Source organism: Pseudorca crassidens, chromosome X (genome assembly GCF_039906515.1).
Source record: "Pseudorca crassidens isolate mPseCra1 chromosome X, mPseCra1.hap1, whole genome shotgun sequence".
Lineage (NCBI taxonomy): Eukaryota > Metazoa > Chordata > Mammalia > Artiodactyla > Delphinidae > Pseudorca > Pseudorca crassidens.
This window is the reverse complement of record NC_090317.1, coordinates 3,313,493-3,330,554: the sequence shown is the minus strand read 5'-3', so window position 1 is coordinate 3,330,554 and position 17,062 is coordinate 3,313,493. Positions and strand designations below refer to the sequence as shown.

At 40.7% G+C, this 17,062-nt stretch overlaps 1 protein-coding gene across 4 annotated transcripts in view; it reads right to left on the bottom strand.

Moving 5' to 3' along the window:
* Nucleotides 1–6,806, bottom strand: part of GABRA3 (gamma-aminobutyric acid type A receptor subunit alpha3) — a 313,063-nt gene extending 306,257 nt beyond the window's left edge. For all 4 annotated transcript variants that reach the window (XM_067724647.1, XM_067724648.1, XM_067724646.1 and 1 more), the window contains exon 1: nt 6,613–6,806. Coding sequence is in view for 2 of the 4 variants with exons in the window: in XM_067724646.1 (XP_067580747.1) it covers nt 6,613–6,637 (25 nt within the window). In the remaining 2 variants the exon portion in view is untranslated. The remainder of the gene's footprint in view (nt 1–6,612) is intronic.
* Nucleotides 6,807–17,062: the final 10,256 nt, after the last annotated feature.

The window sequence follows — 17,062 nt, the reverse complement described above, 5'->3', positions numbered from 1 at the left end:
TGACTCAGTAAATTAGGCAAGCAATTTCTTTCTGTCCTAGGTTTTCACTTATTCAACCAGTATTTATTGAATGTCTAGTATGGATCATGCATTGTTCAAGTGATTAAGGAATACAGCAGTGAGCAAAAACAAAACAAAACAAGCTCAGAACCTGAACTAGGCACCATAGCCCAGAATCACAGAAACTCCAGGGAAGAAGAGGTCTCAGATAACCTATAAACTAAGATCACAAAACAAGGATCTGGACTAGTACCCAGGGCAGAGATAAAGCTTTCTTTTATGGGCTATGGAGAGAGACAAAAGGATTTTTAAGCTGATAAGTGACAATAAATCAGAGTTAAGATTTAGGATGACAAATTAACCCATATGTCTGTGATAGACTAAGGATGGAGGAGAAACAGTGGCTGGTTCAGCAAGTGCTTAATAAATATGAAAGGAGAAAAAGAAGGGAAAGGACCATCCAAGAAGGAAGTCATTCCAGATACAACAGCAGCCCTCTTTTTCCTAGAATTCTGAATCAAATGGTCTTGTAGGATTCTTGGAGAGAAGCAGAATACAGAAGAAACAGCTGCTGGAAGCTGTGCTTAGCCACTCTCCCAGGTCCTCTGGACTCTAATTTTCCAGGCGTTGTATGCAATGGCAAATCTAGAGCAGAGCAGGAGGTGTAATGCATCTTTTTTTGGGGGGGGGTATGCAGGCCTCTCACTGTTGTGGCCTCTTCCATTGAGGAGCACAGGCTCTGGACGCACAGGCTCAGTGGCCATGGCTCATGGGCCTAACCGCTCCGCGGCATGTGGGATCTTCCCAGACCGGGGCACGAACCCGTGTCCCCTGCATTGGCAGGCAGATTCTCAACCACTGCGCCACCAGGGAAGCCCATGTAATGCCGCTTTAAAGATAGATCTTCAGCCTTAAATAAATTCCTCTTGGCAATGCTCTCAGCTATTGCCCCTGGGGACTGGTACAAATTTCCATTCAAGTATCAAATAACCAAATATGCTGAACTATTTAACTCACATTTGCCTGAACCAAGTTCTTCAATGATAATCTAACATGCAAACCAAGAGAATAATGCTATTTGAGAGGTTTTGTTTCTTTCTCCCTCCACAGGCAGTGCCCACATGTATACAATTCCAGTCAACCAGGTAAATTAGCTAACTATCTCATCAAAATAGGGAGTACCTAGAGGAGTCAAAAAAGGTAGTGACAGAGACCTTCAAGATGGCAGAGGAGTAAGACGTGGAGATCACCTTCCTCCCCACAAATACATCAGAAATACATCTACATGTGGAACAACTCCTACAGAACACCTACTGAACACTGGCAGAAGAACTCAGACTTCCCAAAAGACAAGAAACTCCCCCACATACCTGGCCATGTGGCAGATAGTGTCTTGGTGCTCTGGCTAGGTGTCAGACATGTGCCTCTGAGGTGGGAGAGCCGAGTTCAGGACATTGGTCCACCAGAGACCTACCTGCTTCACATAATATCAAACGGTGAAAGCCTTCCCAGAGATCTCCATTTTAATGCTAAGACCCAGCTCCTCTCAACGAGCAGCCAGCTACAGTGCTGGACACACCACCCTATGCCAAACAACTAGCAAGAGAGGAACACAACCCCACCCATTAGCAGAGAGGCTGCCTAAAATTATAATAAGGTCACAGGCATGCCAAAACACACCACCAGATGCATTTCCGCCCACCATAAAGACAAGATCCAGCCTCATCCACCAGAACACAGGCACCAGTCCCCTCCACCAGGAAGAATACGCAACCCACTGAACCAACCTTAGCCACTGGGGGCAGACACCAAAAACTATGGGAACTACGAACATGCAGCCTGTGAAGAGGAGACCCCAAACAAAGTAAGTAAAGCAAAGTGAGAAGACAGAGGAAAACACAGCAGATGAAGTAGCAAGGTAAAAACCCATCAGAACAAACAAATGAAGAGGAAATAGGCAGTCTACCTGAAAAGGAATTCAGAGTAATGATAGTAAAGGTGATCCAAAATCTTAGAAATGGAATGGAGAAAATATAAGAAACCTTTAACAAGGACCTAGAAGAATTAAGAGCAAACGAAGAGTGACGAACAACAAAATAAATGAAATTTAAAATGCTCTAGAAGGAAACAATAGCAGAATAACTGAGGCAGAAGAACGGATAAGTGACCTGGAAGATAAAATAGTGGAAATAACTACTGCAGAGCAGAATAAAGAGAAAAGAATGAAAAGAATTGAGGACAGTCTTGGAGCCGTCTGGGACAACATTAAATGCACAAACATTCAAATTATACGAGTCCCAGAAGAAGAAGAGAAAAAGAAAGGGACTGGGAAAATATTTGAAGAGATTATAGTAGAAAACTTCCCTAATATGGGAAAGCAAATAGTCAATCAAGTCCATGGAGTGCAGAGAGTCCCATACAGGATAAATCCAAGGAGAAACATGCCAAGACACATATTAATCAAACTATCAAAAATTAAATACAAGAAAAAATATTAAAAGCAGCAAGGGAAAAACAACAAATAACACACAAGGGAATCCCAATAAGGTTAACAGCTGATCTTTCAGCAGAAACTCTGCAAGCCAGAAGGGAGTGGCAGGACATATTTAAAGGGATGAAAGGGAAAAACCTACAACCAAGATTACTCTACACAGCAAGGATCTCATTCAGATTCGATGGAGAAATTAAAACCTTTACCGACAAGTCAAAACTAAGAGAATTCAGCACCACATAACCAGCTTTACAACAAATGCTAAAGGAACTTCTCTAGGCAGGAAACACAAGAGAAGGCAAAGACCTATAATAACAAACCCAAAACAATTAAGAAAATGGTAATAGGAACATACATATCAATAATTACTTTAAATGTAAATGGATTAAATGCTCCAACTAAAAGACAGAACGGCCAAATGGATACAACAACAAGACCCATATATATGCTGTCTACAAGAGACCCACTTCAGACCTAGGGACACCTACAGACTGAAAGTGAGGGGATGGAAAAAGATATTCCATGCAAATGGAAATCAAAAGAAAGCTGGATAGCAATACTCACATCAGATAAAATAGACTTTAAAATAAAGAATGTTACAAGAGACAAGGAAGGACACTACATAATGATCAGGAGATCAATCCAAGAAGAAGATATAACAATTGTAAATATTTATGCATCCAACATAGGAGGACCTCAATACATAAGGCAAATGCTAACAGCCATAAAAGGGGAAATCGACAGTAACACAATCATAATAGGGGATTTTAACACCCCACTTTCACCAATGGACAGATCATCCAAACAGAAAATAAATAAGGAAACACAAGCTTTAAATGATACATGAAACAAGATGGACTTAATTGATATTTATAGGACATTCCATCCAAAAACAACAGAATACACTTTCTTCTCAAGTGCTCATGGAACATTGTCCAGGATATATCATATCTTGGGTCACAAATCAAGCCTTGGTAAATTTAAGTAAATTGAAATCATATCAAGTAAATTTTCTAACCACAATGCTATGAGACTAGATATCAATTACAGGAAAAAAATCTGTTAGAAAAACAAACACATGGAGGCTAATAATACACTACTAAATAACCAAGAGATTGCTGAAGAAATCAAAGAGGAAATCAAAAAATACCTAGAAACAAATGAAAATGAAAACAGAATGACCCCAAACCTATCGGATATAGTAAAAGTAGTCCTAAGAGGGAAATTTATAGCAATACAATCCTACCTCAAGAAACAAGAAACATATCAAATATACAACCTAACCTTACACCTAAAGCAATTAGCGAAATAGAAGTAAAAGGACCCCAAGGTTAGCAGAAGGAAAGAAATCATAAAGATCAGATGAGAAATAAATGAAAAAGAAATGAAGAAAACGATAGCAAAGATCAATAAAACTAAAAGCTTTTTCTTTGAGAAGATAAACAAAATTGACAAACCATTAGCCTGACACAAGAAAAAAAGAACACTCAAATCAACAGAATTAGAAATGAAAAAGGATAAATAACATGTGACACTGCAGAAATACGAACTTACCTCAACATAAAAAAAGGCCATATATGACAAACCCACAGCCAACATCGTTCTCAATGGTGAAAAATTGACACCATTTCCTCTAAGATCAGGAACAATACAAGGTTGTCCACACTCACCACTATTATTTAACATAGTTTTGGAAGTTTTAGCCACAGCAATCAGAGAAGAAAAGGAAATAAAAGGAATCCAAACCGGAAAAGAAGAAGTAAAGCTGTCACTGTTTGCAGATGACATGATACTATACATAGAGAATCCTAAAGATGCTATCAGAAAACTACTAGAGCTAATCAGTGAATGGGGTAAAGTAGCAGGATACAAAAGTAATGCACAGAAATCTCTTGCATTCCTATACACTAACAATGAAAAATCTGAAAGAGAAATTAAGGAAACACTCCCATTTACCATTGCAACAAAAAGAATAAAGTACCTAGGAATAAACCTACCTCAGGAGACAAAAGACCTCTATGCAGAAAACTATAAGACACTGATGAAAGAAATTAAAGATGATACAAACAGATGGGGAGATATACCATGTTCTTGGATTAGAAGAATCAACATTGTGAAAATGACTCTACTACCCAAAGCAATCTACAGATTCAATGCAATCCCTATCAAACTACCATTGGCATTTTTCACAGAATTAGAACAAAAAATTTCACCATTTGTATGGAAACAGAAAAGACCCCGAATAGCCAAAGCAATCTTGAGAAAGAAAACGGACCTGGAGGAATCAGGCTCCTAGATTTCAGGCCATACTACAAAGCTACAGTAATCAAGACAGTATGCTACTGGCACAAAAACAGAAATATTGATCAATGGAACAGGATAGAGAGCTGAGAGGTAAACCGACACACATATGGTCTCCTTATTTTTTATAAAGGAGGCAAGAATATACAATGGAGAAAAGATAGGCTCTTCAATAAGTGGTGCTGGGAAAACTGGACAGCTACATGTAAAAGAATGAAATGAGAACACTCCCTAAAACCATACACAAAAGTAAACTCAAAATGGATAACAGAGCTAAATGTAAGGCCAGAAACTATCAAACTCTTAGATGAAAACATAGGCAGAACACTCTATAACATAAATCACAGCAAGATCCTTTTTGACCCACCTCCTTGAGAAATGGAAATAAGACCAAAAATAAACAAATGGGACCTAATGAAACTTAAAACCTTTTGCACAGCAAAGGAAACCATAAACAAGATGAAAAGGCAACCCTCAGAATGGGAGAAAATATTTGCAAATGAAGAAACTGACAAAGGATTAATCTCCAAAATTTACAAGCAGCTCATGCAGCTCAATATCAAAAAAACAAACAACCCAATCCAAAAATGGGCAGAAGACCTAAACAGACATTTCTCCAAAGAAGTTATACAGATTGCCAACAAACACATGAAAGAATGCTCAACATCATTAATCATTAGAGAAATTCAAATCAAAACTACAATGAGATATCATCTCACACAAGTCAGAATGGCCATCAAAAAATCTAGAAACTATAAATGCTGGAGAGGGTGTGGAGAAAAGGGAACCCTCTTGCACTGTTGGAGGGAATGTAAATTGATACAGCCACTATGGAGAACAGTATGGAGGTTCCTTAAAAAACTAAAAATAGAACTACCATATGACCCAGCAATCCCACTACTGGGCATATACCCTGAGAAAACCATAATTCAGAAAGAGTCATGTACCAAAATGTTCATTGCAGCTCTATTTACAATAGCCAGGACATGGAAGCAACCTAAGTGTCCATCAACAGACCAATGGATAAAGAAGATGTGGCACATATATACAATGGAATATTACACAGCCATAAAAAGAAACAAAATTGAGTTATTTGTAGTGAGGTGGATGGACCTAGAGTCTGTCATACAGAGTGAAGTATTTCAGAAAGAGAAAAAAATACTGTATGCTAACACATATATATGGAATCTGAGAAAAAAAAAAAAGGTCATGAAGAACCTAGGGGTAAGACAGGAATAAAGACACAGACCTACTAGTGAATGGACTTGAGGATATGGGGAGGGAGAAGGGTAAGCTGTGACAGGGCGAGAGAGAGTCATGGACATATACACACTAACAAACGTAGTAAGGTAGATAGCTAGTGGGAAGCAGCCGCATGGCACAGGGATATTGTCTCGGTGCTTTGTGACAGCCTGGAGGGGTGGGATAGGGAGGGTGGGAGGGAGGGAGACGCAACAGGGAAGATATGTGGGAACATGTGTTTATGTATGATTGATTCACTTTGTTATAAAGCAGAAACTAACACACCATTGTAAAGCAATTATACCCCAATAAAGATGTTAAAAAAAAAAAAAAAAAGAAATCCAAATACTAGCTGAGCGATTCTTACATATCCGGCAAATGAGAAAATATTCACCTCAAATCAGGTAGGAAAACCTGAGGCACACTCTTGCCATAAAACCCACCCTAACACAGTTCCATACAATTGGGAAGGAATCCCCAACCCCCAGCTTCTCCCTGAGGAGCAAAGGGTTTGGACCACAATCTAGTGTCCCAACTTTATGGCTCTAGCCCAAGGGATTAGCCCCCAAAACACCTACCTCTGAAAGCCAGTGGTGCTTGCATCCGTAAGACCTACAATACCATAGCAAACAAAGAAGCAGTTCTTGACCAGCACAAGCACACAAACAATTGCTGTGGTTATTCCATCAGGGCTCAGCAGAGAGAGCAGACAAAAATTCCCATCTCCTTGTCTTTCCCTGAAAGAGGTCTAACTGCAGACTTCACAAGCTGCTGTCTGAGTGTCTGGCTTCTAATTTTAGCATGTATCTACAGGCTGGCTGCAATCCTCCCCAGAGACTGGGGAAGCCAGTGGGAAGTTTCCCTGCCTCTTCCTCCTTCTGGGTGGCTCAAATGATAAAACCAAATCACCAGTATCTTACTGAAAGAGCTTACACACACATCTGGCACCCCACCTTTTGCAGCTGCCGCCTAAGGGGTGGGATCCCAAATCAGCTAGCTCTGATAGCCAACAGGACTTGCATTCGTTAAGTCCTACAGGACTATAGCAAAGAAGTGATTTTTATTTTTTATTTATTTTTTGTTTGTTTTTTTAACATTTTTATTGGAGTATAATTGCTTTACAATGGTGTGTTCATTTCTTCTATATAACAAAGTGTATCAGCTATACATATATATCCCCATATCTCCTCCCTCTTGCATTGAAGTGGTTTTTAAATAGGTGAAGGAGGGCCCCCTTCATGGCTATCCCTCCAGGGCTCAACACAGAGGTAAAACGCAAAAACTCCCTCTCCCAGTTTCTTCCTGGAAGGGTCTTAACTACATACTTTCCCAACTGCCACCTGAGGGCCCAGCTTCTAATCAGCCTGAATCTAGGTGCTGACTGCGATCCTCCCCTCTGGGACACTGAAGGGTCTTGGCACACCAACTACTGTGAGCCACTAAGAACAAAGAAGGTGGCTTGGACAATCACAAGGGTTTAAGAGGCAACCAGGGGCTCAGGCTAGGCAGATTGACAAGGTTCATCTTCTATACGAGACCACTCTGTTGAGACTAGGAGAGGTATCTGTTTTATCTGATGTACAGAAAACAACACAGAGAGTCAAGGAAAATGAACAAACAGAGGAATATGTGCCAAACAAGATGAATCTAAAGAAGCAGACCTTAATGAAATGTAGATAAGTGATTTTCCTGATACATTTGAAAATAATGGCCTTAAAGATGCTCACTGGGGTGAGATCAAAAAAACACAAATCACCCAATTTATACATGGGCAATGGACCTACATAGTCATTTTCCCAAAGAAGACATACAAATGGCTAACAGGTACATGAAAAGATGCTCAACATCACTAATCATAGGTTAAATGTAAATGAAAACCACAGAGATATCACCTCACACTTGTTAGGATGTATATTATCAAAAAGACAAGAGATAACAAGTGTTGGTGGTGATGAGGAGTTAGTTGGTGAGGAAGTGGACAAAAGGGGACCATTGTGGACTGTTGGTGGGAATGTAAATTGGCACAGCCACTATGGAAAACAGTATGGAGGGTCCTTAAGAAATTAAAAATAGAACTACCATATGATCCAAAGGAAACAAAACCATTATCTTGAAGAGATATCTGTACTCCCATGTTCATAGCATCATTATTCACAATAGCCAAAGTATGGAAATAAACTAAGTGTCTGTCAACAGATGAGTGGATAAAGAACATGTGGTATCTACATACACTGAAACACTGTTCAACCTTTAAAGAGAAGGAGATCTGCCATTTGCAACAACATAGTATAATGCACTCCAGGTTCATCTAAGTGAAATAAACCAGGCAGAAAAAGAAAAGTACTGCATGGTATCACTTATATATGGAAGGAAGGGAGGGAGGGAGGGAGGGAGGGAGGGAGGGAGGGAGGGAGGGAGGGAGGAAGGAAGGAAGAAAGAAAGAAAGAAAGAAAGAAAGAAAGAAAGAAAGAAAGAAAGAAAGAAAGAAAGAAAGAAAGAAAGAAAGAAAGAAAGAGAAAGAAAGGAAGGAAGGAAGGAAGGAAGGAGATTGGTTCAAGATGGCAGGGTAGAAGGATGTGCTCTCACTCCATCTTGAGAGAACACTGGAATCACAGCTAACTGCTGAACAATCATTGACAGGAAGACACTGGAACTCACCATAAAAGATAACCCACATCCAAAGAAAAAGGAGAAGCCACAATGAGACAGTAGGAGGGGCGCAATCACAATAAAATCAAATCCCATAAATGTTGGGTGGGTGACCCACAAACTGGAGAACACTTATACCACAGAAGTCCACCCACTGGAGTGAAGGTTCTGAGCCCCATGTCAGGTTTCCGAACCTGAGGGTCCGGCAATGTCAGGAAGAATTCCTAGAGAATCAGACTTTGAAGGCTAACAGTATGTGAGTGCAGGACTTCAACAGGACTGGGGGAAACAGAGACTCCACTCTTGGAGGGCACACACAAAGTAGTGTGCGCATCGGGACCCAGGGGAAGGAGCAGTGACCCCATAGAGACTGAAACAGACCTACCTGCTAGTGTTGGAAGGTCTCCTGCAGAGGCAGGGGGTGGCTCTGTCTCACCATGAGGACAAGGACACTGGCAGCAGAAATCCTGGGAAGTACTCCTTGGCGTGACCCCTCCCAGAGTCCACCAGTAGCCCCAACAAAGAGTCAGGGTAGGCTCCAGTGATGGGTCACCTCAAGGCAAACAACCAACAGGGAGGGGACCCAGCCCCACCCATCAGAAGACAAGTGGATTAAAGTTTTACTGAGCTCTGCCCACCAGAGCAACAGCCAGCTCTACCCACCACCAGTCCCTCCCATCAGGAAACTTGCACAAGCTTCTTAGAGAGCCTCAGCCACCAGAGGGCAGACAGCAGAAGCAAGAAGAACTACAATCCTGCAGCCTGTGGAACAAAATCCACATTCATAGAAAGATAAACAAGATGAAAAGGCAGAGGGCTATGAACCAGATGAAGGAACAAGATAAAACCCCAGAAACACAACTAAATGAAGTGGAGATAGGCAACTGTCCAGAAAAAGAATTCAGAATAATGATAGTGAAGATGATCCAGGACCTCGGAAAAACAATGGAGGCAAAGATCGAGAAGATGCAAGAAATGTTTAACAAAGACCTAGAAGAATTAAAGAACAAGCAAACAGAGATGAAAAATACAATAATTGAAATGAAAACCACACTAGAAGGAATCAATAGCAGAATAACTGAGGCAGAAGAACGGATAAGTGACCTGGAAGACAGAATGGTGAAATTCACTGCTGTGGAACAGAATAAAGAAAAAGAAATGAGGACAGCCTAAGAGACTTCTGGGACAACATTAAACACAACAACATTTGCATTATAGGGGCCCCAGAAGAAGAGAGAGAGAAAGGACCTGAGAAAATATTTGAAGAGATTATAGTTGAAAACTTCCCTAACACGGGAAAGGATATAGCCACCAAAGTCCAGGAAGTGCAGAGAGTCCCATACAGGATAAACCCAAGGAGAAACACACCAAGACACAAAGAAAAATTATTGAAAGCAGCAAGGGAAAAACGACAAATAATATACAAAGGGAACTCCCGTAACGTTAACAGCTGATTTCTCAGCAGAAACTCTACAAGCCAGAGGGAGTGGCATGATACACATAAAGTGGTGAAAGGGAAGAACTTACAACCAAGATTATTCTACGCAGCCAGGATTCAGATTCGATGGAGAAATCAAAAGCTTTACAGACAAGCAAAAGCTAAGAGAATTCAGCACCACCAAACCAGCTTTACAACAAATGCTAAAGGAACTTCTCTAAGTGGGAAACACAAGAAAAAAAAGGACCTACAAAAAAACCCACAAAACAATTAAGAAAATGGTCACAGGAAAATACATACTGGAAATTACCTTAAACGTGAATGGATTAAATGCTTCAACCAAAAGACACAGGCTTGCTGAATGGACACAAAAACAAGACCCATATATATGCAGTCTACAAGAGACCCACTTCAGACCTAGGGACACATACAGACTGAAAGTGAGGGGATGGAAAAAGATATTCCATGTAAGTGCAAATCAAAAGAAAGCTGGAGTAGCAACATTCACATCAGATAAAATAGACTTTAAAATAAAGAATGTTACAAGAGACAAGGAAGGACACTCCATAATGATTAAGAGATCAATCCAAGAAGAAAATATAACAACTATAAATATATATGCACCCAACACAGGAGCACCTCAATACATAAGGCAACTGCTAACAGCTATAAAAGAGGAAATCGACAGTGACACAATAATAGTGAGGGACTTTAACACCTCACACCAATGAACAGATCATCCAAACAGAAAATTAATAAGGAAACACAAGCTTTAATGACACAATAGACCAGATAGTTTTAATTGATATTTATAGGACATTCCATCCCAAAACAGCAGATTACACTTTCTTCTCAAGTGCGCATGGAACATTCTCCAGGATAGATCACATCTTGGGCCACAAATCAAGCCTCAGTAAATTCAAGAAGATTGAAATCATATCAAGCATCTTTTCTGAATACAACACTACAAGATTGGAAATCAATTACAGGGGGAAAAAACGTAAAAAACACAAACACATGGAGGCTAAACAATACATTACAAAATAACCAAGCGATCACTGAGGAAATCAAAGAGGAAATCAAAAAATACCTAGAGACAAATGACAATGAAAATACGATGATCCAAAACGTATGGGATGTGGCAAAAGCAGTTCTAAGAGGGAAGTTCATAGCTATACAAGCCTACATCCAGAAACAAAAAAACTCTCAAATAAACAACCGAACTTTAAACCTAAAGCAAATAGAGAAAGAAGAACAAAAAACCCACAACTTTAGCAGAAGGAAAGAAATCATAAAGATCAGAGCAGAAATAACTGAAATAGAAACAAAGAAAACAATGGCCAAGATCAATAAAACTAAAAGCTGATTCTTTGAGAAGATAAACAAAATTGCCATACTTATCAAGAAACAGAGGGAGAGGACTCAAATCAATAAAATTAGAAATGAAAGAGGAGAAGTTACAACAAACACTGCAGAAACACAAAGCATCCTCGGAGACTACTACAAGCAATTCTATGCCAATAAAACGGACAACCTGGAAGAAATGGACAAATTCTTAAAAAGGTATAACCTCCCAAGACTGAGCCAGGAATAAATAGAAAATATGAACAGACGAATCATAAGTAACGAAATTGAAACTGTGATGAAAAATTTTCCAACAAACAAAAGTCAAGGACCAGATGGCTTCACAGGTGAATTCTATCAAACATTTAGAGAAGAGCTAACACCCATCTTTCTCAAACCCTTCCAAAAAATTGCAGAGGAAGGAACACTCCCAAACTCATTCTATGAGGCCACCACCACCCTGATACCAAAACCAGACAGAGACACTACACAAAAAGAAAACTACAGACCAATATCACTGATGAATATACATGCAAAAATCCGCAACAAAATACTAGCAAACAGAATCCAACAGCACATTAAAAGGATCATACACCATGACCAAGTGGGATTTATCCCAGGGATGCAAGAATTCATCAATATATGCAAATCAATCAATGTGATACACCATATTAACAATATGAATAATAAAACCATATGATCATCTCAATAGATGCAGAAAAAGCTTTGGACAAAATTCAACACCGATTTATGATAAAACTCTCCAGAAAGTGGGCATAGAGGGAATCTACCTCAACATAATAAAGGCCATGTATGACAAACCCACAGCAAACACCATTCTCAATGGTGAAAAACTGAAAGCATTACCTCTAAGATCAGGAACAAGACAAGTAGGTCCACTCTCACCATTATTATTCAACATAGCTTTGGAAGTCCTAGCCACGGCAATCAGAAAAGAAAAAGAAATAAAAGGAATACAAATTGGAAAAGAAGAAGTAAAACTATCACTGTTTGCAGATGACATGATAGTATACATAGAGAATCCTAAAGATGCCACCAGAAAACTACTAGAGCTAATCAATGAATTTGGTAAAGTTGCAGGATACAAAATTAATGCACAGAAATCTCTTGCATTCCTATACACTAATGATGAAAAATCTGAAAGAGAAATTAAGGAAACACTCCCATTTACCATTGCAACAAAAAGAATAAAATACCTAGGAATAAACCTACCTAGGGAGACAAAAGATCTGTATGCAGAAAACTATAAGACACTGATAAAAGTAATTAAAGATGATACCAACAGATGGAGATATATACCATGTTCTTGGATTGGAAGAATCAATATTGTGAAAATGAGTACACTACCCAAAGCAATCTACAGATTCAATGCAATCCCTATCAAATTACTAATGGCATTTTTTACAGAACTAGAACAAAAAATCTTAAAATTTGTATGGAGACACAAAAGACCCCGAATAGCCAAAGCAGTCTTGAGGGAAAAAAACGGAGCTTGAGGAATAAGACTCTCTGACATCAGACTATACTACAAAGCTACAGTAATCAAGACAATATGGTACTGGCACAAAAACAGAAACATAGATCAATGGAACAAGATAGAAAGCCCAGAGATAAACCCACGCACCTATGGTCAACTAATCTATGACAAAGGAGGCAAGAATATACAATGGAGAAAAGACAGTCTCTTCAGTAAGTGGTGCTGGGAAAACTGGACAGCTACATGTAAAAGAATTAAATTAGAACACTCCCTAAAACCATACACAAAAGTAAACTCAAAATGCATTAAAGACCTAAATGTGAGGACTTCCGGGAAGGTGGCGGAAGAGTAAGACGCGGAGATCACCTTCCTCCCCACAGATACACCAGAAATACATCTACGCGTGGAACAACTCCTACGGAGCACCTACTGAACGCTGGCAGAAGACCTCAGACCTCCCAAAAGGCAAGGAACCCTCCACGTACCTGGTTAGGGCAAAAGAATAAACTAAACAGAGACAAAAGGATAGGGACGGGTCCTGCACCAGCGGGAGAGAGCTGTGAAGGAGGAAAAGTGTCCACACACTAGGAAGCCCCTTCGCGGGTGGAGACTTCGGGAGGCGGAGTGGGGGAGCTTGGGAGCCGCGGAGGAGAGCACAGCAACAGGGGTGCGGAGGGCAAAGCGGACAGATTCCAGCGCAGAGGATCGGCCCGACCGGCACTCACCAGCCGAGAGGCTTGTCTGTTCGCCCGCCGGGGCGGGCGGGACTGGGAGCTGAGGCTCCGTCGGAGCGCCGGGAGAGGACTGAGGTTGGCGGCGTGAACACAGCCTGAAGGGCGTTAGTGCACCACGGCTAGCCGGGACAGAGTCCGGGGAAAAGTCTGGACCTGCAGAAGAGGCAAGAGACTTTAACGTCCCTCTTTGTTTCCTGGTGCACGAGGAGAGGGGATTAAGAACGCTGCTTGAAAGAGCTCCAGGGACGGGTGCGAGCCGTGGCTAAAAGTGCGCAGCCCAGAGACAGACATGAGACGTTAAGGCCGCTGCTGCCGCCACCAGGAGGCCTGTGTGCGAACACAGGTCACTAGCCACACGCCCTTCCGGGGAGCCTGTGCAGCCCGCCACTGCCAGGGTCCCGGGATCCAGGGACAACTCCCCCGGGAGAACGCACGGCGCGCCTCAGGCTGCAACGTCACGCCGGCCTCTGCCGCTGCAGGCCCGCCCCACACTCCGTGACCCTCCCTATCCCCCGGCCTGAGTGAGCCAGAGCCTCCGAATCAGCGGCTCCTTTAACCCCATCCTGTCTGAGCAAAGAACAGACGCCCTCCGGCGACCTACACGCACAGGCGGGGCCAAATCCAAAGCTGAGCCCCTGGGAACTGTGAGAACAAAGAAGAGAAAGGGAAATCTCTCCCAGCAGCCTCAGAAGCAGCGGATTAAAGCTCCACAATCAACTTGATATACCCTGCATCTGTGGAATACCTGAATAGACAATGAATCATCCCAAATTAAGGAGCCCTGTGGATGAAACGCTCTTAGTGCTGCAGCCAGGAGTCAGTGCTGTGCCTCTGAGGTGGGAGAGCCAACTTCAGACACTGGTCCATAAGAGGCCTCCCAGCTGCACATAATATCAAACAGCAAAAATCTCCGAGAGATCTCCATCTCAATGCCAGCACCCAGCTTCACTCAACGACCAGCAAGCTACAGTGCTGGACATCCTATGCCAAACAACTAGCAAGACAGGAACACAACCCCAACCATTAGCAGAGAGGCTGCCCAAAATCATAATAAGTCTACAGACACCCCAAAACACACCACCAGACGTGGACCTGCCCACCAGAAAGACAATATCCAGCCTCATCCACCAGAACACAGGCACTAGTACCCTCCACCAGGAAGCCTACACAACCCACTGAACCAACCCTAGCCACTGGGGACAGACACAAAAAACAACAGGAACTATGAACCTTCAGCCTGCAAAAAAGGAGACCCCAAACACAGTAAGATAAGCAAAATGAAAAGACAGAAAAACACACAGCAGATGAAGGAGCAAGATAAAAACCCACCAGACCTAACAAATGAAGAGGAAATAGGCAGCCTACCTGAAAAAGAATTCAGAATAATGATAGTAAGGTTGATCCGAAATCTTGGAGATAGAAAAGACAATAGAATGGACAAAATGCAAGAATCAGTTAACAAGGACCTAGAAGAACTAAAGATGAAACAAGCAACGATGAACAACACAATAAATGAAATTAAAAGTACTCTAGATGGGATCAATAGCAGAATAACTGAGGCAGAAGAACGGATAAGTGACCTGGAAGATAAAATAGTGGAAATAACTACTGCAGAGCAGAATAAAGAAAAAAGAATGAAAAGAACTGAGGACAGTCTCAGAGACCTCTGGGACAACATTAAACGCATCAACATTCGAATTATAGGGGTTCCAGAAGAAGAAGAGAAAAAGAAAGGGACTGAGAAAATATTTGAAGAGATTATAGTTGAAAACTTCCCTAATATGGGAAAGGAAATAGTTAATCAAGTCCAGGAAGCACAGAGAGTCCCATACAGGATAAATACAAGGAGAAATATGCCAAGACACATATTAATCAAACTGTCAAAAATTAAATACAAAGAAAAAATATTAAAAGCAGCAAGGGAAAAACAACAAATAACACACAAGGGAATCCCAATAAGGTTAACAGCTGATCTTTCAGCAGAAACTCTGCAAGCCAGAAGGGAGTGGCAGGACATATTGAAAGTGTTGAAGGAGAAAAACCTGCAACCAAGATTACTCTACCCAGCAAGGATCTCATTCAGATTTGATGGAGATATTAAAACCTTTACAGACAAGCAAAAGCTGAGAGAGTTCAGCACCACCAAACCAGCTCTACAACAACTGCTAAAGGAACTTCTCTAGGCAAGAAACACAAGAGAAGGAAAAGACCTACAATAACGAACCCAAAACAATTAAGAAAATGGGAATAGGAACACACATATCGATAATTACCTTAAATGTAAATGGACTAAATGCTCCCACCAAAAGACACAGATTGGCTGAATGGATACAAAAACAAGACCCATATATTTGCTGTCTACAAGAGACCCACTTCAGACCTAGAGACACATACAGACTGAAAGTAAGGGGATGGAAAAAGGTATTTCATGCAAATGGAAACCAAAAGAAAGCTGGAGTAGCAATTCTCATATCAGACAAAATAGACTTTAAAACAAAGACTATTAGAAGAGACAAAGAAGGACACTACATAATGATCAAGGGATCGATCCAAGAGGAAGATATAACAATTGTAAATATTTATGCACCCAACATAGGGGCACCTCAATACATAAGGCAAATACTGACAACCATAAAAGGGGAAATCGACAGTAACACATTCATAGTAGGGGACTTTAACACCCCACTTTCACCAATGGACAGATCATCCAAAATGAAAATAAATAAGGAAACATAAGCTTTAAATGATACATTAAACGAGATGGAGTTAATTGATATTTATAGGACATTCCAACCAAAAACAACAGAATACACATTTTTCTCAAGTGCTCATGGAACATTCTCCAGGATAGATCATATCTTGGGTCACAAATCAAGCCTTGGTAAATTTAAGAAAATTGAAATTGTATCAAGTATCTTTTCCGACCACAACGCTATGAGACTCGATATCAATTACAGGAGAAGATCTGTAAAAAATACAAACACATGGAGGCTAAACAATACACTACTTAATAATGAAGTGATCACTGAAGAAATCAAAGAGGAAATCAAAAAATACCTAGAAACAAATGACAATGGAGACACGACGACTCAAAATCTATGGGATGCAGCAAAAGCAGTTCTAAGACGGAAGTTTATAGCAATACAATCTTACCTTAAGAAACAGGAAACATCTCGAATAAACAACCTAACCTTGCACCTAAAGCAATTAGAGAAAGAAGAACAAAAAAACCCCAAAGTTAGCAGGAGGAAAGAAATCATAAAAATCAGATCAGAAATAAATGAAAAAGAAATGAAGGAAACGATAGCAAAGATCAATAAAACTAAAAGCTGGTTCTTTGAAAGGATAAACAAAATTGATAAACC